The 22,526-nt window shown below is 35.2% G+C and overlaps 2 protein-coding genes across 3 annotated transcripts in view; one reads left to right on the forward strand and one right to left on the reverse strand.

The window, feature by feature from the left end:
* Positions 1 to 1,313, forward strand: part of MFN1 (mitofusin 1) — a 33,112-nt gene extending 31,799 nt beyond the window's left edge. For both annotated transcript variants that reach the window (XM_043875402.1, XM_043875403.1), the window contains exon 18: positions 300 to 1,313. In XM_043875402.1, coding sequence (XP_043731337.1) covers positions 300 to 378 — 79 coding nt within the window. In that variant the 3' untranslated portion in view covers positions 379 to 1,313. The remainder of the gene's footprint in view (positions 1 to 299) is intronic.
* Positions 1,314 to 2,825: 1,512 nt separating this feature from the next.
* GNB4 (G protein subunit beta 4) overlaps positions 2,826 to 22,526 on the reverse strand; it is a 67,813-nt gene continuing 48,112 nt past the window's right edge. Inside the window, exons 3-10 of the mRNA XM_043875404.1 lie at positions 22,327 to 22,365; positions 21,539 to 21,645; positions 18,732 to 18,795; positions 17,186 to 17,348; positions 16,118 to 16,184; positions 15,809 to 16,010; positions 10,496 to 10,712; positions 2,826 to 7,360 (exon numbers count right to left, since the gene is read on the reverse strand). Coding sequence (XP_043731339.1) covers positions 7,254 to 7,360; positions 10,496 to 10,712; positions 15,809 to 16,010; positions 16,118 to 16,184; positions 17,186 to 17,348; positions 18,732 to 18,795; positions 21,539 to 21,645; positions 22,327 to 22,365 — 966 coding nt within the window. The 3' untranslated portion in view covers positions 2,826 to 7,253. The remainder of the gene's footprint in view (positions 7,361 to 10,495; positions 10,713 to 15,808; positions 16,011 to 16,117; positions 16,185 to 17,185; positions 17,349 to 18,731; positions 18,796 to 21,538; positions 21,646 to 22,326; positions 22,366 to 22,526) is intronic.

Below are 22,526 nucleotides of genomic sequence, written 5' to 3' on the forward strand. Positions count from 1 at the left end.
TTGGTTTCTGTCAAACCTCAACATGAATCAGCCATAGGTATACATATGCGTAGGCTTTTCATTCTTGTTAAAGATTTTATCTCAGTATATCTTTCCTGGCCAGTGGAGTCTATGTTTATTACAAAGTTAGAGTAGCATATATAGTAAATGCTTTTAAGAGTGGATCTGAATTCAGATAAATGTAGCAACAGCTGACTAGTGATTTTTTTTTTTTGCAAGATTTGGATGGGATGCATTTTTTTCTCATTGACCTTTATGATAATTAGATTGGTGTTTATTCATTGTTTTTTTTAAATTAGAAATAAAGCTGTTCAACTTGAAAACCAGCTGGAGAATTTTACTAAGCGGTTTCTACATTCAAGCAGTGAAGAATCTTAACAATTGAGATTGCTTTGGTGATCATCGAAGGAGAAAATGGAGTTTGGAAGATTTGGATGGTTATTTTTATGAAGTGATTTTAAGTATGAATTATACTAACTATACCTAAATAGCAAATCCTTGAGTAGATCTTGGTATTGATCTATCTTAGGGTGTTTGCACTTCTGAAGAGTGTTATGGTGTCTCTTTAATTTTGGGTAAAGAAAAATTCTTTGATATGTGAAAATGATGAATTAGTTTAAAGCAAAAGAAACAACTCTGTGACCCCTGAGGGGTGGGGCCTTGCTCTTAATTAGGGCTCTCTTTGTTTTTGATTCTGAAAAACTCTGCTTCCTGGCATCCAGGAGTTAGAGAATGCTCCTTTCATCTTCTTTCTCAAAACTAATTTTTGATGCTGACTTTAATGGGAATAATTAGATTTTTGTTTTATAAACTGTATTGCTGTAACCACAAAGGAGTGTGGAATGTTCTTGAGTGTATTATTTATGCAGGTTACAATCACTTTTGCCATCCTGACAGGTATGTAAACCACTAATAATTAATGCTGTTTTTACTCCCTTTTATTCCTATTGAAACTGATGTAAAGCAGTGTATAGGTTTTGTTATTAGAAAGAAAGTCCTTTATGAAAGTATTTGGGTCTAAATAATCTGCTCATGTTTCTCAAGAAACACATTCAGCCTCAGCTGTGATTCCAGTAAGGAGAGCTTTCTGTTTTTGAGAGTTAAGTTTGAAGTGATAAAAATAGCCAAAGAGATGGGAGATCTGAATTTTGGGTGGCTACAGTAAAAATTGCTGTTCTTTGAAAGGTATTTGCCAAGGATACTGCTGGGTTGTCCCCCACAGTGACTTTTATGTTTATTTAATTGTATGAATTTGACAGGGCACGGTTAAAATTTTTATTTTTTACCTTAATGAAAATGTTTATGAGTTAAAACATTGTGTTTGTTTCTGTGTTAAAAAAAACTAATAGAAACTTATATGGAAACATTAAAAACTGGTCTAAGGCTTTGCTATGCAAAAATAGTTTTGAGGACCACTGAATCAACATCAGCAGGTGCATGTTAGGAATGCACAATCCCAGAAGACACAGCGCATTTGGCTGGTAAGAGTTGATGCTGCTCTTCCACAGGAGGGATAACGTTTCAGGCTTTTTTTCTTCTTTTAATACTCAGTACTTTTTCTGTATGTTTAAGTCTCTTGGATGCTATTCAGTTTTTTCACAACAGGTGCAACACCTCTTCTGGTTATTTTAAGGAGAAAATAACATTATTTAGGCCATAGAAGCCTTTAATGTTTTTTTATGCAAATCAGATACTAGAATGCAATATTCAAATCCAGATATTCATTTATAGCTAATATTGTGGCTTTATAACCAAAAAATTATACAAATCACCAAGAAGTGGGACTAAATAACAACTGCAAAGAAAAAACTGATGTTTAAGACTGTGTACTGCTAATTAAGGTTACAAGTTGAAGGCCTTAATCTTTATACACAAGTACTTGAACTTCTGAAATAGTATAGTGGTTTGTTATTACCCCATGAGTGCTAAGTACAGTGGTTCTCACAGTTCAGTCCCTCAATCAACAGTATCACAAGTAAAGTTGTAAAAATTACATTCTTAGGGCTCATCCCAGACCTACTGAGTCAAATACTAGGTTTGGGGACCAGCAGTTTCTGGTTTAACAAGCCCTCAAGGTGATCCTGATGCATGCAAAAAATTTGGGAACTGTGGAGTAGTGGTTCTGCTATAGAAAGTTTATACTAAATTTTCCATCAGTAGCTTGAATCCAGTTCTGCCTGATCAAGTTTGAAAATACATGAATGTTGGAAGTGGGACACTAAAATAATAAAGCCCACCTTTATGCTTGGGGTAAGTGCACCTATGACCAAGCCCATGAATGATAAAGAATTGTGATTTATGGCTGATGTTCAAAGTTACTGCACATTTACTTGTCTACTATGTGTTTGCAGGATTATTTATAAACTTTGTATAACCTTCAGCTTTTTACAAACCTAGACTTTTTATAATATGCAAGGTGGAAATAAAACTTGTTTGCCTGAAAGTTGATAAATAGAACATTTATACTGGCATTTAGTGAGTTTTAATCTTTTATTTTTGATGATTTTTATGGCAAGCATATAAGCTATCTTGGGGAAACTGGCTCATTTTTACCCTAAGGAAGCTTTAAGGGAAGAATGACTTATACTTTGCTTTTTCATGAAAATGTGTGGCCTTTTAACAGTAGGCCAGCATTCACAGTACTATAGGATAGGTCATTGGACCTCCAATCTCTTCCTTGCTTCTGGCAGCCCATTCATTTTTCATGACGAGAATGCTTAGATAAAGGAATCAGAGCTGAGCATGAATTGCTGGGCTTGGAGTTTAGTTCTGAGACTTAAAAAAGTAATCCTACTAAAAACTGATTTAAAACATGCTGCATGAAATCTGGTTAAAAGCACTTTATTGATTACAATATCAGTTCACAGCAACATTATTTCACAGAGCTACTATACAAATAAAGGAATGAATTACTGCAAGAATGATTCAAGAATACTGTTAAGTCGTGATACAAGTCCATAGTTTGGTTTAAAGCTTTTTTCTAAGAGCTTTAATCTAATACATTCACCTTTCCCACAGACTACTGACATTCAGGTTCAGTTGGCCACAAGTGTTGTAGAAACCACGCTAGGTGAAGAAAAACATTTTAATCAACTTAAAAAAACCCATTTAGATATGAATGCCTTTGGATAAGAATATGCAAATACAAGTGTTCAGATGCTTCTTTGAGAAGAGAAAACAATAGGATAGAGCACCATTGTGTAAGAGGCAGAAAAGGCTTGAAATATCTACCAAGTATATCACTGAAGTTCTATTAATTAAAAAATACTGTATGATGTAAGATTTTGTCGGGCACACTTAACATCAATTGAAACATTTAACCAGTTTTTCCATATGCTGCATTAGTCAACTATTTTATAGGCTCAATAACTGGTTTTAAGAAAAAAGACTTAGGAAATTTTATCAACATGCAAACAAATTTGCTAAACACAAGTTGTACCATCATTCTGATTAATAAATTACTTTTTAAAACAATGCTAGCTTAGACATTCAACTACAGACCATTTTATTGAGTACCTATTATAATCAATACTTTTAAATATAGCACTGAATTTAAGGCAACTTACAATGAACAATGGGAGAAGAAGCAGTAAATATGAAGGGTGCATCACACTGTATTTAATCTAATTTAAAATACCAATATTATCCACTGTGCTACCATTTCTCACAAGATAGTCTGACTGGTGGGTGTTTTCAAAATTCTAACAAGGTAAGAAATAGTTTAAAATTTTGCTTTCCACAATGGCAAAAGGGAAATTAGAAACTGAACATAATTTCAAAATGTTTTTAAGCCTAACTCACACCCTAAAGATTTTAGAAAGAACCTGTTTATTACTAAAATCATAGGCCCATTTGGGAGATTGTTTAATCAGTTTCCATTACATTTAAACACATCAAGAGGTAAGCTGCAAGTATTCGACTGTTATAAACTGTGAGACACTCACCAATAAGCATAAATTTCCCTGAACATCTTCATTTTTAAAACAGAATCTAAATTTACTTCTAAATCTAAAACGTCAAAAGTGTTGAAGAAGGTTAGTTATATAATATTAACACAGTATTTTTTTTAGCAACTTCAAAAATTTCATTTTGTCACCTGAAGAAGCCAAGGTTTATTTCTCTTTCAATAGGTTAACTTTAAAATTACTTAACATATTCCAGAAGCACCTACCTCTGTTATGTCTGAGAGACTAGTTTACTATCATCATGCAGTATTAATCAGTTCAGATGAGTCTAAATTAAAACAAGGAGACTGCCTACCAGGTAAGCCCTCTTGCAGAATTAAGAAGTATCTCTTGATACTTAAGTATCTCTTGAGATATTAAGCCTAAATCTTTGCTTCTCTGAAGATGGAACTCAATATGCTGTTGTAACCATGGATTCACAACTTTAAAAATTTGAGCTAGGGAAGAAACCTGGATAGTTAGTCTAAATCTCTAGTAGCACGGCTGCCAAAAATGAGGCCGGTCCATCGAAGTGGAGGCAGTGACCTTGCTGGCAACATGAAGTGCTTTTTTGAGAAGGTTTATGGGTTGATGTGCTGAACACAAGGCCATCACCCCAATTTTAGAAAAGAATATTTGCCTTTAAAATACTGTCATATCTCAACTATTCTTTATGTAGTGATTCAAGAATCTACAAATAAATCCAACTGAGGCACATTATGTTTAAATGTTTCTTAGGTAAAAAGAAAATAAATCAGGCACCAGAACTGCAATATTGATGCAAATTCCTTAAAACTACATTTGGCTTTTTTTTAATTTGGAAAAACTAAGATTCAAGCTATACTGTGCTTCTACAAAATATACTGAATTCAGGAAGTTTTAAATAGACAATCAGATGAACTCAGACTGCAAGTACACAGATTGAGCAAGTGGGACCCATATCAATAGGTAACAAAAGTTTTAACCTGTGAGTTAATTAATATGGTATCACCATTTGGTCATATGTATAATCAGCCATGATAGTGTTGCCTAGTACATGTTTAATTATGATAACTGCCTTTTAACCACCTACAAAAAGTTTAATAATATTAAATCATTTTTATTAACATGTTTAAGACAACATAATTCTTACAGTCTGTGTGCCTCTAAATTATCTTGTTACTAGAATCATTTTCAAACTGGTGGAGATACTCTTCATATATATAAGGCAATTTTGCACATGGCTACAAGTGCTTGCTTCAACAGGATTTTGGAATAAACTGCTGAACTACATGGTAATCCTCACTCCTATTTTTGCAAATGACTGTCCCTTTAAAATTGTCTTGCCTTACCTCAAAGAGCTGTTCTTTATATCACTTCTTAAATAGTCCACAAACATTAACATCAAAAGTCCACAGAAATCCTGTTATATGTATATAAATATACATTCATGCCTGCCGTCTACAGCAGTCTGGTTTTTTTTTTTTTTTTTGGTCCTATATCTTGATCTTCCTTTTTCCATTCTATTCTCTTTTTAGTATCTTAAAACATTTACTTCCTTATGGCTGATGTACTTATTAGCACATCCACAATATAAATGTGGAATATAAATTCCACATATATAAATGGAAATTTACAAGTAAAATTTGGGAGTATTTAGGATTACAGGTGATCAAAAGTTAACAGATCTAGCTCAATAGTAACTGACACAGTTTACTAAGTCACAAAACACAATGCACCTCTATATTAGAAAAACTCCATGACTTCACTATCAAGCAAGACTTAACAATCTTCTATTGTCAATCATTTAGATTATTTGTAAGAGAAAATCCAAGAGGAAAAGTATCTTTGTTTAAATTTAAGGGGGCTCATTCTAGTAATAAACACATTATATCACTGACAAGCAGAGAAATTGCTTAGTATTTTCCTCTGACTCCTTTAAGAACTGCTCTTGGAATTTTCTTTTGGCTTTAAAGTGGGGATCACTTTGATCTAGGTATCCTTTGAAGTAAAACCACTTAGAAACCAGTATTTTGTCCTAGTGGGAGGAAATGGTACAGAAGATCAAAAAGCTTGAATGTTTACTTTTTAAATTTTTGAAGACACAGAGCTAACATCAGTTCAGTTTTTATATGAACATAAATTCATAAAGCAACCTTACATTGTGTGTTACAATGTAACAAATAGATTTGTTAGATTTTATACTTCTTTCAAAATCATAATGCCATCACACACTATGTGTCCTTCCTAGATACATACTGATGGAAACACTGGGAAATTTTCTTAAGATGCAAAGACAGTCCAAAAGTTCATCAGAGTGCACCCTACAAACTCAGCTCTAGAAGATGAAATCAGTAGGAAAGCCTAACTATTTAGAATGCTAAGTATCATTTGATCATATCCAACTTTAAAAAATAAGAACAATTCATGTGATTACTGCTATCTACCTGTTAATATAATACGAGTTTCTTAAGTATGTCTCAAATTTCAGAGTGAGATTACCTGGCCTTTAGATTATGTCCCCTTTAAAGGACTCAACATAAGCACTTACTTAAATTAATAACATGGCAGAGTATGAGGCAGAAACTATTGATACTCACATGGACTCCCCTCAGCGATACCTACGTCTGACAGCATTTTTTTTTTTTAACTTTTTGTTTTGTATTGGGGTATAGCCAATTATGTTGTGATAGTTTCAGGCGAACAGCAAAGTGGACTCAGCCACACATATATGTATCCATTCTCCCCCAAACTTCCATCCAGGCTGCCACATAACACTGAGCTATAGAGTAGGTCCCTGTTGTCAACATTCTTAAACAGTAAGCAACCAGGATCTCTTTCAGATCAAAAAGAAAGCCGGAGTTTAAGGAGATCTTTAAACATCAGTACACACACGTATGGTCTCACTTCCATGTATTACTGTGCCTGTTCCTCCACTACAGAACACAAAAATGCAATACTTCTATATAAAATTAAAAATGTAATTCTGAAAAAATGCAAACATACATTCTAACATGATAGGTTGCTGTAATGTGTACATTTCTGTCTACACAAAGAAAATAAAGAATTAGACAATACAAGCAAGAATTCATCAAGGTTGAATGAGCTCAACTCCTCAGATCGATACACTGGTCCTGATCTCAGCAAGCACCTTTACCTTGGTTTCACCTTTTTTATTTTGTAGTTTACTGAAAGCTGCTTTTTTGTATATAATAATCTCAATAGAAAAATCTTCACCTGCAAATATAAGGTAAATTCTTTTTCACAGCTATAGGCTGTAGTACTGATTTCTCCAGGTATCAGTGGAGAATGGTAAATTTGCATGTATTGTTAATTCCAGATTCTAAGAAAACTGTCCCAAGACCCTGTTGCCACAGCCATGCCATCATCAGTTACACCTAAACAGCTGACACGGTTGTCATGACCAGCAAGAACACCTGAAAGACAAAAGTTCAGTAAAAAGTTAGCAATGGGCAAGTTTTAGGATTAAACAAGGGTATGCAGAAAGATCTCAGAAGGGTACTTATGGGCAGGAATATAAAATAAAATTTCTTTATATTACATGAATTTCTGACATACGCATCGTGTTTTTCATTTTTGAAAAATGTATGACTCCTTATATTCAAAATCGTCTCTTCAAAAATATGTAGTCTTTTATGTCACTAATAAGTTTATGATACTTCTGAATTTTGCTAATAAGCTGTTACAACAAAAACAAAATTTTAAATGAAATTCAATGAACTTTTACCACCACCACAACAAAAACATAAGAATACACCACCAAAAATACCAACATAATTTACTCTATTCCTTTAACCACTAACACTGGAATGTTTTGGTCATAACTCTGTGAAACCATCAAACTCATATCTAGTTTTAGTTTCTTTTGAATTATTAAGCTTATCTGATCTTTGGACCACCAGACAGGATAAAATTAAATATCCCAAACTGGGAGGAAAATGAGAGAGATGTAGAGATTTAAAAGAAAAATGGGACTATATCAAGTTCTCAGTAAGAATCTTTCTTTAATATAGTGTTTGAGTTTGCAATATCTCTCACATGTAATTAAGCATATCATTTGCACCCAATCTCGGGCACAGAAGGTATTCTTGTGTAACTCTTTAATATTCTCTGCAGTACCTTCTGTATAGCAATGTTTGGAAAAAGGCAAATTTACCATTATGGCTTGAAATTACAAAAAATGACCATTGTGACTAAATACTCCAAATCATATTGGACAGAAGAATGAATTAGCAATTCATGTCACAATTCAATTTTAAGGTGAAAGTAGCCAGTTGAGTCAACCTGAAACCCAACAGCTATCAGCAAAGCAAAACTAAATCTCAAGCAGATGTTAAAAAATATGAAAAACACATTTCTATTTTGTTATGGATACTGATTCAATCCAGGCAAAACACCTAATACCTCAAAAAAGGAATCAGCTAAACCATGAACTCTGCTGCCGTCTCTTAAGAGAGGTTGTAGAAAATTGTCCCTGGTGATGCTGACACTGCCTCTACTTCAGAAACCTCAAAACTGTACAGGAATTTAATAAAAGGGTAAGAACACAAGGACAGCAAGGATATGAGAGAAATGGCAACAAAAGTTTGTGAGCTATATGCTGATTATTAATGGACCCCAAAATGCTGAGTTCAAAGCAAATGGTCTGATAAGCCAACAACAACAAAAGTGATTGCAAGAAGCTCCAAAGGGGTCAGAAACTAATGGAACCAGGTATCTCCGGAACCACACACGGGCCAAGATGGGGTAAACTAAGACTGCATTACAAAACATCTGGGCATCGATTAGACTCTCCAGGTCTCTACCTTTACTCCGCAGATGATTTATCATCCTGCCCAGAACACAAGACTAGAGACGTGCTAGAGAGAGAACAAGAGGGTCTCAACTGGAAGAAAACAGGCACAGTTGAGATCAGTGCAACTACTGAAAGCTGGAGAATAAGCAAAGTTTACTTCCTAATTGTTTTGCACTCCAGCTTTCTTCCTGAAATCAGCCCCCAAACTGTCAGTCAACTTAGAGATTCCAGGTAGAAAAGTGGAAAAATCCACCTCAGAGAACACAGCAGGCCCAAGAGAGAAAAGGATATAAGACATCAGAAATTCCCCAATGAAAGCCTGGCCAGATCACTGTTCAGTGAGGCCTACTGTCAGCACACCTAAGAATGCAGAAGGCTTTCAGACAGTTTTAATGCCTTACTCTTAAGGATAAATAAGAGGCTAAAAATCATGAATTTCAAGGAAATACATTAATACAGGAGACTGAAAAAAATAAGGGGGAGAAAAGGCAACTTGGAAACCAAAAGATTATGCTTAAAGAAAACTTCAAGAAAGGCTTTTGTTAATGACCCTACAAAAACAAAAGACTTTTATTCATGGAAAAAAGAATGCCCTTAAAAAAAAAATCTCAAAAAGATGGTAGCAAAAATGGAAAACCAAGGCTTGACAGAGAGTTCATGGAAAGAAAAGGCAAGGATTTCTCCCAGAACATACAGGAAAAAAAAGACAGATGGAAAATAGGAGAGAAACTAAGTCAAAGGAAAGTCCAAGAAGTCCAACATCAGAATAATGGGAGTCCTACAAAGAGAATGATGATGGACAAAAAATGTGCAACTGATGAAATGAGCCCCCTAAAACTTCCCAGTGCTAGAGGGTATATGTTTTAAGATCTAAAAGGTCCACCGAATACTCAGAATGATAGACTGAAATGAATCTACCCCCAGACATAGCAAAACTTGAAGAAAGTTTGAAGAGTAATGAGAAGCACATCAAAAGTAAGAATGTGAGCCAAAAATTAAGAGGCCCAATAATTTGACCCTAGAGAATATTAAGAAGCTGCATCACAAAAGAAGTCATATATATATGTCACTGCTCAGCAGTAAGTACTGTTTTAAAAATTCATAAATGTGTAATCAACACTGACTGATGTTCTAAACAGAATTCACTACATGGGAAAAATTGGAAGATGGAAGCTGTGGTAGGAGGAAGGATGTTAAAGCCAAACCTCAAGAGATAATGCCTGAAAGTTAAGAGAAAAAAAAAAAACCAATACAGGTATGTTATTTAAAGATACGGAAATAAATACTTAAAAGTAGCTACCTTTCGGAGCAGAAAATATGGGCTGAGGTCAGAAGACTGCTGTGTTCCAGTAATAACCTATGTAAACCTAGCTGATTCTTTGCATATAAGTTTGATTCTAAAAACATTTAAGTCACTCTGTAATTTGTTATTAATGAGAGTCCCCAGTACAACTTATAATCCTGTCAGATTATAAGCAAACTGTAATCTGCAAGATCACAGTAAACTATATTCACTATTCATCTTTATGTCAAAACTTACCAAACATGAAAATATAGAATCAGATATTACTCTTTAGAAAATAGAAACATAAATGTGGTTTATGAACTATAACTGAACTCAAAGGTTAACAACAGCCAGGAATGAAAACTGCCAGGTTGCCATTCCCCAGGGTGTCCAGGAGACCTCAAAAACAACTGACAGGAGACTTCATGTTTCCCAGCAAAATCAAAAACTAACGTGTACCAATTTACTGACCTGCACGATCTCCTTTGAGTGTGTCCCATACATTACAATTGAAGTCATCATAGCCAGCTAACAGGAGACGCCCACTTTTTGAGAAAGCTACGGAAGTGATCCCACAGATGATATTGTCATGAGAATACAATAATAACTCTTGGTCTGCACGAAGGTCAAAGAGCCGGCAAGTGGCATCATCAGAGCCAGTGGCAAAGGCATATCCATTTGGGAAAAACTATAAAGAAAAGCAACAAACACTTATTCCATGAAAGTTAAAGAAAATTATGTAAGGCAGTGTAATGATGGACGCTGGGGTAAAACAGTTCAGTTCAGTAGCTCAGTTGTGTCTGATTCTTTGTGACCCCCAGGGACTGCAGCATGCCAGGCTTCCCTGTCCATCACCAACTTCCAGAGCTTGCTCAAACTCCTGTCCATCGAGTCAGTGATGTCATCCAACCATCTTATCCTCTATTTTCCCCTTCTCCTCCTGCCTTCAATCTTTCCCAGCATCACGGTCTTTTCCAATGAGTCAGTTCTTCACATCAGGTGGCCAAAATATTGGAATTTCAGCTTCAGTATCAGTCCTTCCAATGAATATTCAGGACTGATTTCCTTTAGGACAGACTGGATAGATCTCCTTGTAGTCCAAAGGACTCTCAGGAGTGGGTAAGACAGACCTAGATTCAATTTCAACTTGGCTTTGGATCAGGTGAGTGATTTTAGGCACTGAAGATCCCTGAACACTTGGGCCTTGTGCATGCTGCATGCTAAGTCGTTTCAGTCACGTCTGACTCTTTGAACCCTATGGACTGTTGTCCGCCAGGCTTCTCTGTCCATGGGATTCTCCAGACAAGAATACTGGAGTGGGCTGCCATGGCCTCCTCCGGGGGATCTTTCTGACCCAGGGATCAAACCTGCATCTCTTATGTCTCCTGCCTTGGCAGGCAGGTTCTCTACCACTAGTGCATCCTGGGAAGCCTTAGTTTCAGCTTTAGCAGGTTGGTTAGGGCAAAGTGGAATAAACATGCAAAGGACCCATAACACATTGTTCAGCACAAGACACATATTCAATAAATCCTGGCTCCGGTCCTCTGCTCTTGTTGAGTCACTAAGTCATGTCTGACTTTTTTGCAACCCCTTGGACTGTAGCCCGCCAGGCTCCTCTATCCATGGAATTTCCCAGGAAAATCCTTCCTTCTCCAGATCTTCCCAACCCAGGGATCAAACCCACATCTCCTGCTTTGGCAGGTGGAAACTTTACCCTTGAGTCACCAGGGAAGCCCCTAATCCTCCATATGTTTTACTAAAACATTTAAATCAAATATTACCATTTACAGTATTTATATATGTATGTGGACTCAAAGACATGTTCCAAAAACCTCATTATGAGGAATAAATAGAAACATTTTATAAAAGAGAACATAAATCATCCAGTTAGGCTAGGTTATAAAGTGAAGCTAGCAGTAGACTAAATGATCTCATGTGTGTGCATGCAAACACACACACACAGAAAAAAAAACTGCATTATTAGTTTGTGAATCTCATTTCTCAGATATTGTGGCACTACTCAACACTTTTTACAAAGAAGAAATCAATTTTCTTCAGATATCTACTGGTCATCTGTATTGCTTTTTTAGGACCTGTTGATCTGCAGGAATAAAATGAAGAATAAATTTGTTTACTCTGTGGCAAATATAGCTTATCATTTTCCTTCTAATATTGTTTACTTTTTAAAAAATATAAAGCAATTTTTTGGAGGTATCACAGGACCTGATTTCAAACTATACTACAAAGCTACGATAATCAAAACAGTATGTTACTGACACTAAAAGAGATACACAGATCAATGGAACAGAATAGCCCAGAAATATACCCATAGAAACACAGTCAACAACAAAGGAGGCAAGAATATACAATGAGGAAAAGACATAAATGGTGTTGGGAAAACTGGCCAGCTCCATGCAAAGGCATCAAACTGGATGACTTTCTCATACCATATATAGAAATAAACTCAAATGGATTAAATACTTAGATGTATAAATTTGAAACCATAAATCTCCTAGAAGATAACATAGAAAGTATGTTTTTAGTTCTTTTTTTCCGCACTGTGTGGCTTGTGGGATTTTAGTTCCCAGACCAGGGATCAAACTCAGGCCCTTGCCAGTGAAAGCACGGAGTCCTAACCACTGTACTGCCAGGGAATTCCCAGGCAGTATGCTCTTTGACACAGGTCTTAGCAATATTTTTTTTGGATCTGTCCCCTCAGGCAAGGAAAGCAAAAGCAAAAATAAACAGATGCAACTAAATCAAACTAGAAAAAGCCTTTGCACATGAAGGAAACTATTGAGAAAAGGAAAAGGCAGACTTCTAGGTGAGAGAGGATACTTGCAAACAGTATATCCAGAACAAGGTTAATACTCAAAACATGCGGACAATCTGCAAAACTCAGTATCAAAAAGCCAAATAACCTGCTTAAAATACAGGCAGGGGAACTAAACAGCCATTTTTCCCAAGAAGACATACAAACAGCAAAGGGACACACGAAAAGATGCTCGACATCACTAATCATCAGGGAAATGCAAAAATAAAGATATCTTAAAAATCTACAAATATTTAAAACTATAGAAGCTACTTCTAAATAACTTCATGGATCAAAGAGATCAAAAGGAAAACTATAAAGAATTTTTCACTAAATGAAAATGAATCAAAATTTGTGGAATGTAGCAAAAAACGATGCTTAGAAAGAAACTTATAAATTTAAGTTCCAATATTAGAAAAGAGAAAAGGTTTCAAACCAATGATACCAGCTTCTGCCTTAAGAAATGAGAAAAAAAAAAAAAAGAAATGAGAAACAGGAGAGCAAACAAAACCCATGTAAGCAGAAGAAAAGAAATAATAAAGATAAGAGTGAAAAATCAATCAAAGACTCTTTGATGCCAAAAAATGGTTCTTTGAGAAGATAAGTTAAAAAAAAACTGATACAGTTGTGTCTGACTCTTTGTGACCCCGTGGACTGTAGCCCACCAAGCTCCTCTGTCCATGGGATTTTCCAGGCAAGAATACTGGAGTGAGTTGCCATTTCCTTCTCCAGGGGAATCTTCCCCAGCCAGGAATCATATCTGGATCTCCTGCATTGTAGGCGGATTCTTTACCAACTGAGCTACCAGGGAAGCCCTGATAAACCTTTAACTAAATGCATTAGTTTGCTAGGCCTCCTGTAACAAAGGATCACAAACTGAATAGTTTAAACAACAGAAATTTATCATTTCATAGGTCTGGAGGGTAGAAGTCTGAAATCAAGGTGTCTGAGGCCTAAAAAGGGTCTGTTAGGACAATCTCCTTGGTTTATAGATGGGCTATCTTCCTATGTCTCTTCACACTGTTAACACTGTGTGTTTGTCTTAAATTTCCCTTTTCTAAGAGCAAGAGTCATATTGGATTAAGGGGGACTCCAATCCAGGATGACTCAACTAATTAATTACATTGACAATAACTGTTTTCAAATAAGGTCACATTCTGAGGAACTGGGGGTTTAGGACTTCAACATGTAAATTTTTAGAGGTATTCAATTCAACGCACAAGACCAATCAGGAAAAAACTAAGAGAGAAATTACTATCATGAATGAGATACCCTATAGATTCCATAGCTATCAAAAAAAAAATAAGGGAATATTATGAACAACTGTAAGCTAATACATCTGAAAACACAGGTTACAGAGCCAAATTTCTTTAAAGGCAAATTACCAAAGCTTACTCAAGCAGAAATGGATAGCTTAAGTAGGTTTAAATCTAATTAGGACATTAAATTTTTAGTTAAATTTCTTCTCACACAAGAAAATTTCCTTGGCCAGACAGAAAATTCAACCAAACAATTAAGGATGAAATCTTATCAATTCCACACAGTGTTAGATTCCCAGCTCCTCCTATGAGTCTAGCATTAAGCTAATACCAAAGTGGGAACAAAATTCCTCAAGAAATGAAAAATCATATCGTAACTTATCTATATGGATGCAAATTTTAAAATTACAACAAATAAAAATCCACCAGTAAATAAAAAATGATTAGGCATTATAGGCAAGTGAGGCTAAATGTAGGGTTAGGTTAATATTTGAAATTCAACTCATGTAAATTCACCATTTAGCAGACTGAAAAAGAAAAAACCACATGATCATCTCAATAGATGAAAAAGGGGCATTTGATAAACTTCGACACTCATTCTTGATAAATCTGCAGCAAACTAGAAACAGAAGAGATCATCAAGTTGATAAAGGTGGTGGGATGTGAGATGGACAGGATTGGGATGTACCTGCTCTAAAATTCTACTCTGCAAGCCAGGTTGGCCTAATAGCAGTGGAGGTCACAGAGCCTTTACTTTCTCTGATATTCTCTAGAAGGTGATATAAAAGTGACTGTCGATATATACATGATAAATAAAATTTATCCCAAAAATATCTTCTTGCAAAAGAAGATCAGAGTACATCTTATACATATAAATAGTAGCAATTACAGTACTTTTGGAAAATCTAGTCATCTGTATACATTCTGACATCTGATCTGCATAGTATAATTTACCTAAGTCAAGGAGTATCCCACTTTCTAATACCCCTCCCCTCAATCCTGACTGATAAACCATTTTGATTGTCATTCAAAATGCCTTTTGGCTTTAATTTATACACGTATGTCTATTTACTTTCATATATACGGAGTTATTATCTGGCTTAATCTATTTGTGGCTACATGTCTGAATTATTTTTTCCTTAATATGAAGGAGCTTATAAATAATTTATACTATTTACTGAGCATCCATCTCGTTTCATTTAGTTTCCACACCACGGTAGCATTATTCCTACCAAGGAATGTGTGGCTCACAGAGGTTAAGTAGCCCCCCTGGTCTCACACAGCTGATTCCCAGATTACTAAGATTCAATCCAGGGTTTGGCGGATTTCAAAAGCTATGCTCTCTACAGTAAACAGTCACCTCTGTCTTTCTGACTGCTCTCTCTTGGGGTTGTTCCCCTGACTGTGGAGAAACAGGATACTGTTCTCCTCTGAACAGAGCTGATACTCTGGATCCACTTTTTTTGTTCAAGATTATCTTGCCCTGTAAATCTAGAAATTAAACTTATTCCTGTTCCCCTGCAAATGAAGACTTAGGCCTATTAAAACCTTTCCATTAAAAAAAAAATCAAACTTTTATTATTTGGGGATTACATGTTGTTAAGAGCACTTTATTTATGGAATCCTTAAAGGGAATTTGTTGTTAAAATCATACTATGGAGTTCAAGACTTTATACGCACAATAAACTTTCCTTAGAAATGCTGTTCACTTACACTGACAGCATTAATATCCGACACGTGCCCAGTGAAAGACTGTCTGCACATTCCATCTCGAATATCCCATAATTTTGAAGAGGCATCACAAGCACCAGAAACAAAAGTCCTCATGTCAGGACTCAGAGAAAGACTCATCACATCTCCAGAATGCCCAGTGAAGGCAGTGGTCTGCTGGGCAGTTTCAATGTCCCATAAAGCACTATGGTAAAAAACAGACAGAAATAATTAATGACTGTTCTCCCCTCTTACATTAGTTCCTACTACCACGCTCAACCTCAAATTAGTAATCTTCTGGAATAAACTTACCACGTTGTGTCTCCTGAACTTGTAACTATTTGGCTATCATCTAAAAACCGACAGCAGGACAAGTAGCCTAGAGCATAGAGATAACAAATGTTAGGTTATCACTGATTAATTCAGTTACCATACAAAATAGTAATATGTATTTTAAAAATATAATACCTGGGCAACAAGTGTTTGTTAGTAAAATCTATAGTTCTACTTTTTTTTTTAGTTCTACTTTTAATAACTTCCAATTCTATGCTGCCTGCAACTTTATTTTACCAACAAACCCTCTCTTAGGTATTCACTATATCAATGACTCTAAAAGTTACAAACTTGAGTAAAAGACACAGTCCCTTCCACCTACTACAATTACCTAAGAGAAGGATACTCCTTAACACAAATATTATCTATTATCTATAGCAGATTGGGTTAAGTACCTTGGAGAAATACTTTAAAAACCTCAGTGAAAGCTTCATTAAAAAGGTGGATTAGAAAAAAAAAAAGTGGATCCGAATGCTCAGAATTCACCAGTTGTTCAAAATATGGAAATAGCAGGAGAAATACCATTATAGAGATTTTATAAAAAGCATAGCCAAACAGTACTTCCAAGAATTCAGAGAGGCTGAAACCTGGTAAGTGGCAACAAATTCCTATGAACACTGCTAACCAAATACTATACTGATGAACTATGGTGTGTACACTAATAAAGCAATGCATTATTACACAGTGGAAAAATACTTCATAAATGTAGCTTGATACAAACTTTCAATTACCTAATGAAGCATCCAAATACCATAATTGTTATAGGTTTGCAGAGAATACAGAAAAATCATATTTGCTTTCTGTATTCATTATTGTTTGAATTTTTGCAGTAATTTCTACAAAGCAATACTATTTTTAAAAGAAAAACAGAAGTAGAGTCATCATTTGTATAATTATAAAAAGTCAATGCTTCTCAGATTCACAGTAATTTCCATTCTCACTTGAACATGAATCCTTTGGTCAGTTGAGCCCCTTTTGTCCCTCTTTCTCCTTCATCTTCAGAGAAGTCAAATTTGGGAGGACAGGACAGTATGTAGCGAAGCTCACCTGTGTGACCCGGTAACTCTCGGCTCACTCTCACATTCCCCTCTCTGGTTTTTAAGTTATATATAGAGCAGATGTTGTCCAGCCCTCCACAAGCAACGTAATTACCAGAGGGAGCATAAGCACAAGTCATCACCCAGGAAGACCTCAAAGGGATAGCATGCATCTGCAGAACAAACACAACATAAAAACTAAGATTACAAAAGTCATTGATTTTTCAAACCTATTTACGGTGAAGCAGATATTACTAAAACTTAAATATATCTTAAAAATAAGCAAGTAAAATAAAGAATACAATGAACTGAGAAACTGAATAAAGAAAACCACAACGCACACTAAAATGCCCGTTATATTTTCTACATATTGCAAATCATTTGGATTTACTTCTTTTCAGAATAGTTCTTTTCAGAAAGTATTCTTTTAGGAAGAACAAAGACACAGAATGTTTCAACACTAATAGAGCTGTTTGAAATATTAAGTATAAAATGTTAAAAAAAAAACTTAATATAATTCTTGGCTTTTTGCAGTAGTGTTCAAAAGAGGAATTTCCTACAACAGAACACTGAATACAAGAATTGGAGTTGAATAGAATGGTCCTTCCATGAAGAACTATGTTGTTCTAATAACTCGTATTCTGGGCTTGAACAATGGTAATAGTTTGCACTGATCTATTCACACCATGCCTGATGTCTTATTACCCAACACCAAGCATTCGCAAATCAGGTAGCACAGTTTAATGTGAATGGGAACATCAAGGCTAAATGGCCCAGACACAGAATCAACATATTGTGTGATTACTATGCTCTTACTTAACCCAAAAGAGTATTTTTCATTTTAGAAAAATATAGCTGAAAGTCATTGACTGACACCAAAAAACTAATAAAACTGTTATATTATAAATCTATCCTAGCTAGCTTTTTAATTCTCAACCAGGCTGAAATTACTGTTTGCTTCACAAAATAGTACTTCTAAATCTTTAATGGAGACAGTGGTATAAGTGGAAAACATTTGACTTGTGAGCATTTTCTTGGAGCTTTTCCACTACCACTCAACACCTCTACATCAGGAATTCTTTCCAGGAGACATATTAGAAGAACTCACTAGTTTTTACCACCAAGGGATATAAACAAGTTGTAATCTGCCTCCAACCTATTGAATCTTCTGAACAGCCCAGAAACACAAATCAATGCCTAGCATTCCAGCTTATCCACAACTAAAAATAAAAACTATAAGGTCACTGTCACATTAGGAAATGGGAACTTCACAAAAATCATTTATATATAAAACTGATGCACGCTATCTTTTAATATTTGCGTATGAAATATGGGATTCAAGACACATTGAACTGTATTCCTAGAGTTGTCTTTGGGAATAAAGGGCTAAATATTAAAAGCAAATGCTAAGCCTAAAGAGAGGACCTAAGTAAAAATTAATGGAATAAATTTATCCCAGGAAGAAATTATAAGCCTGAAGTAATAGAATAAAGGAAAGAATTGGTTTATCAAACCAAATAAAAGGTTATATAAGAGGATGATTAAAAAAATTCTACCTTATTTGTTGTATAGCTATCCCAAATAATTAATTTTCCATCTTGGGAAGCACTGACTAGTAGCCTAGAGGAGCAAACACAAAAATAATGTGACACTTAGAGGAAAAAAGTAGTTTAAATTAATTATGCATTGCATTAATGTAGAACAGTTCAGAAAAGACAAATATTATTTTTCTAATAAAAAACTTGATACCAGGAAACATTCTCAACTTAAAAAATATATATTCTGCATGCCAAAAATTGTCAACATTAAAATTTTTTAGAGATTTTACTAAAAATGTCTCTGGTTATGATTCAGCTTTTTCATGGTGACAACATTCTAGGTAATAGTCACGATTTTGGTAGCTCTTAGTTGACTGGTTTAGTACGTACTGACTTAAATATAATGACAAAGGAGTACATGTAAGTCTAACAACCATGTTTCATTCAATCTAAAAATATCAACTGAGAGCCTGTGACGGAAACGCTGTGTTAACGGCACAACACAGGCGATACCTCCTACCCTTGGGGCCTCTAGCATCTGGTGGAGATAGGATGTTTACTAAAATAAATGAGGTAAGTGAAAATAGTCAGAGGAGTAGTATAAAATAAAGGCCATAGGAAAACAAATGAGGGACACATAACTAAGTTACTCAAGTAGTCTGGCAAAAGAAAACACATCTTGAAAAAATGGAATTTTGAAAGCTGGAGAAATCTGTATTCTATAAAGAGGGCAAGTTCCATGGCAAGAGGTGGAAAAATACAATGGGTGTTTCAAGATCTGTGAATTTCCCAGTTACACAGACTTCATAAGAAATGGAAAAAACAGTTGGGAAAAGCAGACTGGGCTTAAACAGCAGAAGGCTCTGTCTGCCAGGCTAACTAGGAACTCTTGACTGAAGTTACAGGCCACTGAATTTTTTGTTTTCTTTTGGGATTTTATTTTTCACTACGGGATAAATTCAAAAGATACAAAAGGATAGATACACAGTGAAAAGAATCACCTCTGTGTTCCTATCACTCAGCCACCCATTTCCCTTCACTACAGGTAAATACCGTTATGAGGTTCTTATGTAGTAATCACTGTAAGTTTCATGAAAGGGCAGATATAACCACAGAGTATGGGATGGAACTAAAGCTTTTTTAAAAACAACTGGTATCATCAGCACTGAGTTGAGAAAAAACTTAAGTAACAGGTTGATAATCAGAATGAGCAGAAAGACAGGTGAGACAAGTGCTTTGCTGACACGTCGTGTTCTGTGAAGATTAACAGTCTTGAGGAAATTTTAAGTAAGAACCATTAACATTTTCAAATGATTGTATTTTGAGTTATGTATTTGCTATCTCAATGGTTAGATTACTGCTTATGTTAAATTTAAGAAAAAATTTGGCCTAGGAAAAAAAAAACATTTGGCCTAGCTTTACGTTGGTTGTCAGTTATATACTTTCGTTTATCCCCTCCGAAGAGGCACAAGTTCTATTTTACTGTATTCAAGAATCCTATTTACACTGAGATGTGGGAACCATTAGCAACAGGTAGCAACATTTTTGGATTCTCCTGGAAGAAGAGAAAAAAATGTGCAACATCTATTAAAAATTAATTGGTTGGGCTTCCCCGGTGGCTCAGTGGTCAAGAATCCACCTGTCAGTGCAGCAGACATGGGTTCGATCCCTGATCAGGGAACATTCCACAGGCCACAGAGCAACTAAGCCTGTGCACAACTGCCGAGCTTGTGCTCCAGAGCCTGAGAGCTGCAACTACTGAAGCCTCCATGCCCCAGAGCCTGTGCTCTGCAACGAGAAGCCCCCGCACTGCAATGAAGAGAAGCCCCCGCTCACCACAACTGGAGAAGAGCCCATGCAGCAACAAAGCCCAGCACAGCCAATGATCATAATAAATAAAGAAATTTTTTAAAATTAATTTTTAAAATTTGTACTTATTTGGCTACACCAGGTCTTAGCTGTGGCACAGGGGATCTTTGATTTTTGTTGCGGCATGCAAGCTCTTTAGTTGTGGCATGAGAGCTCTTAGCTGCAGCATGTGGGATCTACTTCCCTAATCAGGGATCGGACCTGGGCCCTCTGCATTGGCAGTGCAGAGTCTTAGCCACTGGACCACCAGGAAAGTCCCCCCAAATAATTTTTTAGTTAAGAAATTTTCCCAATTAGAGGGACCAAATCAAAGGAACAAGTCAACCATTACGGAAGCAGGGTCAGACACTGTGTAGTATTGTCAGATTCTCTGGAAAAAGCACAGACCATACTGTAACCCTGTGAACAAGTCACAACCAACCATTCAACTGCAATCCAGACGGCGGCTGTGTGTGTACGTGCATGCACTCTCACTACACACACACTTGTAGGGTGTGGCTGGGGAATAAAAGAAGTATTCAATGAAAATGTCTTTTTGTAATTCCATTCTTCATGAATTTAGGTAATGAATAAATTATAGCAATATCTGGTAACTTGTACACAGCAGTATTCAACAAATATTTCCTTATTACCTGAAATTTCAATGTTTATTATGCAATAAAGCTACCCTGACATGTTAAAAAACAAAGTATAATACCCGGTTGCAAAGAAAAGAAATCCTAAACACTTTTCCTAAATCATTTGATAAAGGGTATTTCTGAGAGGTAAATTTCTTTTCCATATTAAAGGTTTCTAAACTTTAAAATGTCAATGAATATTTTCATTAAAAGCAAAGCAGTCATATTAGATGCATTTTTTTCAAACACTTCATAGAAATAGGTTGTTTCTAATGGAAAATGCAAGTGATGAGTCAACAAAACAATTTTGCAGGCAGTTTGAAAATGGCAGGTACAAACCTTGAATCGTATCCCCAGTGCATAGCATAGATTTTAGCTAGGTGACCCCTCAGCGTACGTCTCGTTCGCATCTGTATTCGACCCACGGAATCCATATTTGACGTGATCTTTAGGAAGTGATGAGAATGTTATTCTTTAGCTTAGACACAGCTCAAAAAATAAAGCAGAAACAATTAATTGGCAATAAAGTAGACATAAAATAAATGGACAGTTACTGAAGATATTTTAATATAATTCCTATGATGCTCAAGAAAAAGTGTGATTTATTTGTACACCTTCCAATAAGAACGTCTTCTATAGACTAATAAGTAAAAAAACAGACATACCTTCCAACCTTAGTAAAAAAACAGCCACAAATAAAAAGTTAATAGATGATCAAATAGTAAAATATTTATAATTTTAATTATTTAAAGAAAGCCAATTTTTTATTTAGATAGCACATAAAATATCCTTAATAAAAATGAGCAATTTTAATTAATGAAACTTTCCTAATAGTTTATATAAAGAAAAAACTTAATCAGGGCATATCAAAAAGAAGCAGAAGCTACCTAAAAAGAAACATGTTATATGAATCTACATATTTTATAATATTTACTTTTTCACAGACTTTCATTTTCACAAGTATGTTTTAAAAGGCTCTTGAACAGCATCTGACAAATTACAAAGCCTTTTTAATAGAGATCTCATTTTGCTTTCAATTAATTACTAATAAATAGAATCTGTCATTTGCATCATTGTCAAGCTATTTCATGCAAATTAGTAAAAGAAACTGAGGAAGAAAACTTTACCTGAACAAGTGTTGCATCATTACATGCTTTCCTAGCATCCTGAAATAAAGATGATTATACATTTAGACATGGAAACCCCTAGATATGATTTAAAATAAGGTTTACATTGGAAATGTAGATTTGAAATATGCTCCTTAGTGTAGTACCCAATCTTTATTTTTAAAAGGTTTATTGAGAAAATTCACATAATATAAAAATAA

Source organism: Cervus elaphus, chromosome 19, assembly GCF_910594005.1.
Source record: "Cervus elaphus chromosome 19, mCerEla1.1, whole genome shotgun sequence".
Classification (NCBI taxonomy): Eukaryota; Metazoa; Chordata; class Mammalia; order Artiodactyla; family Cervidae; genus Cervus; species Cervus elaphus.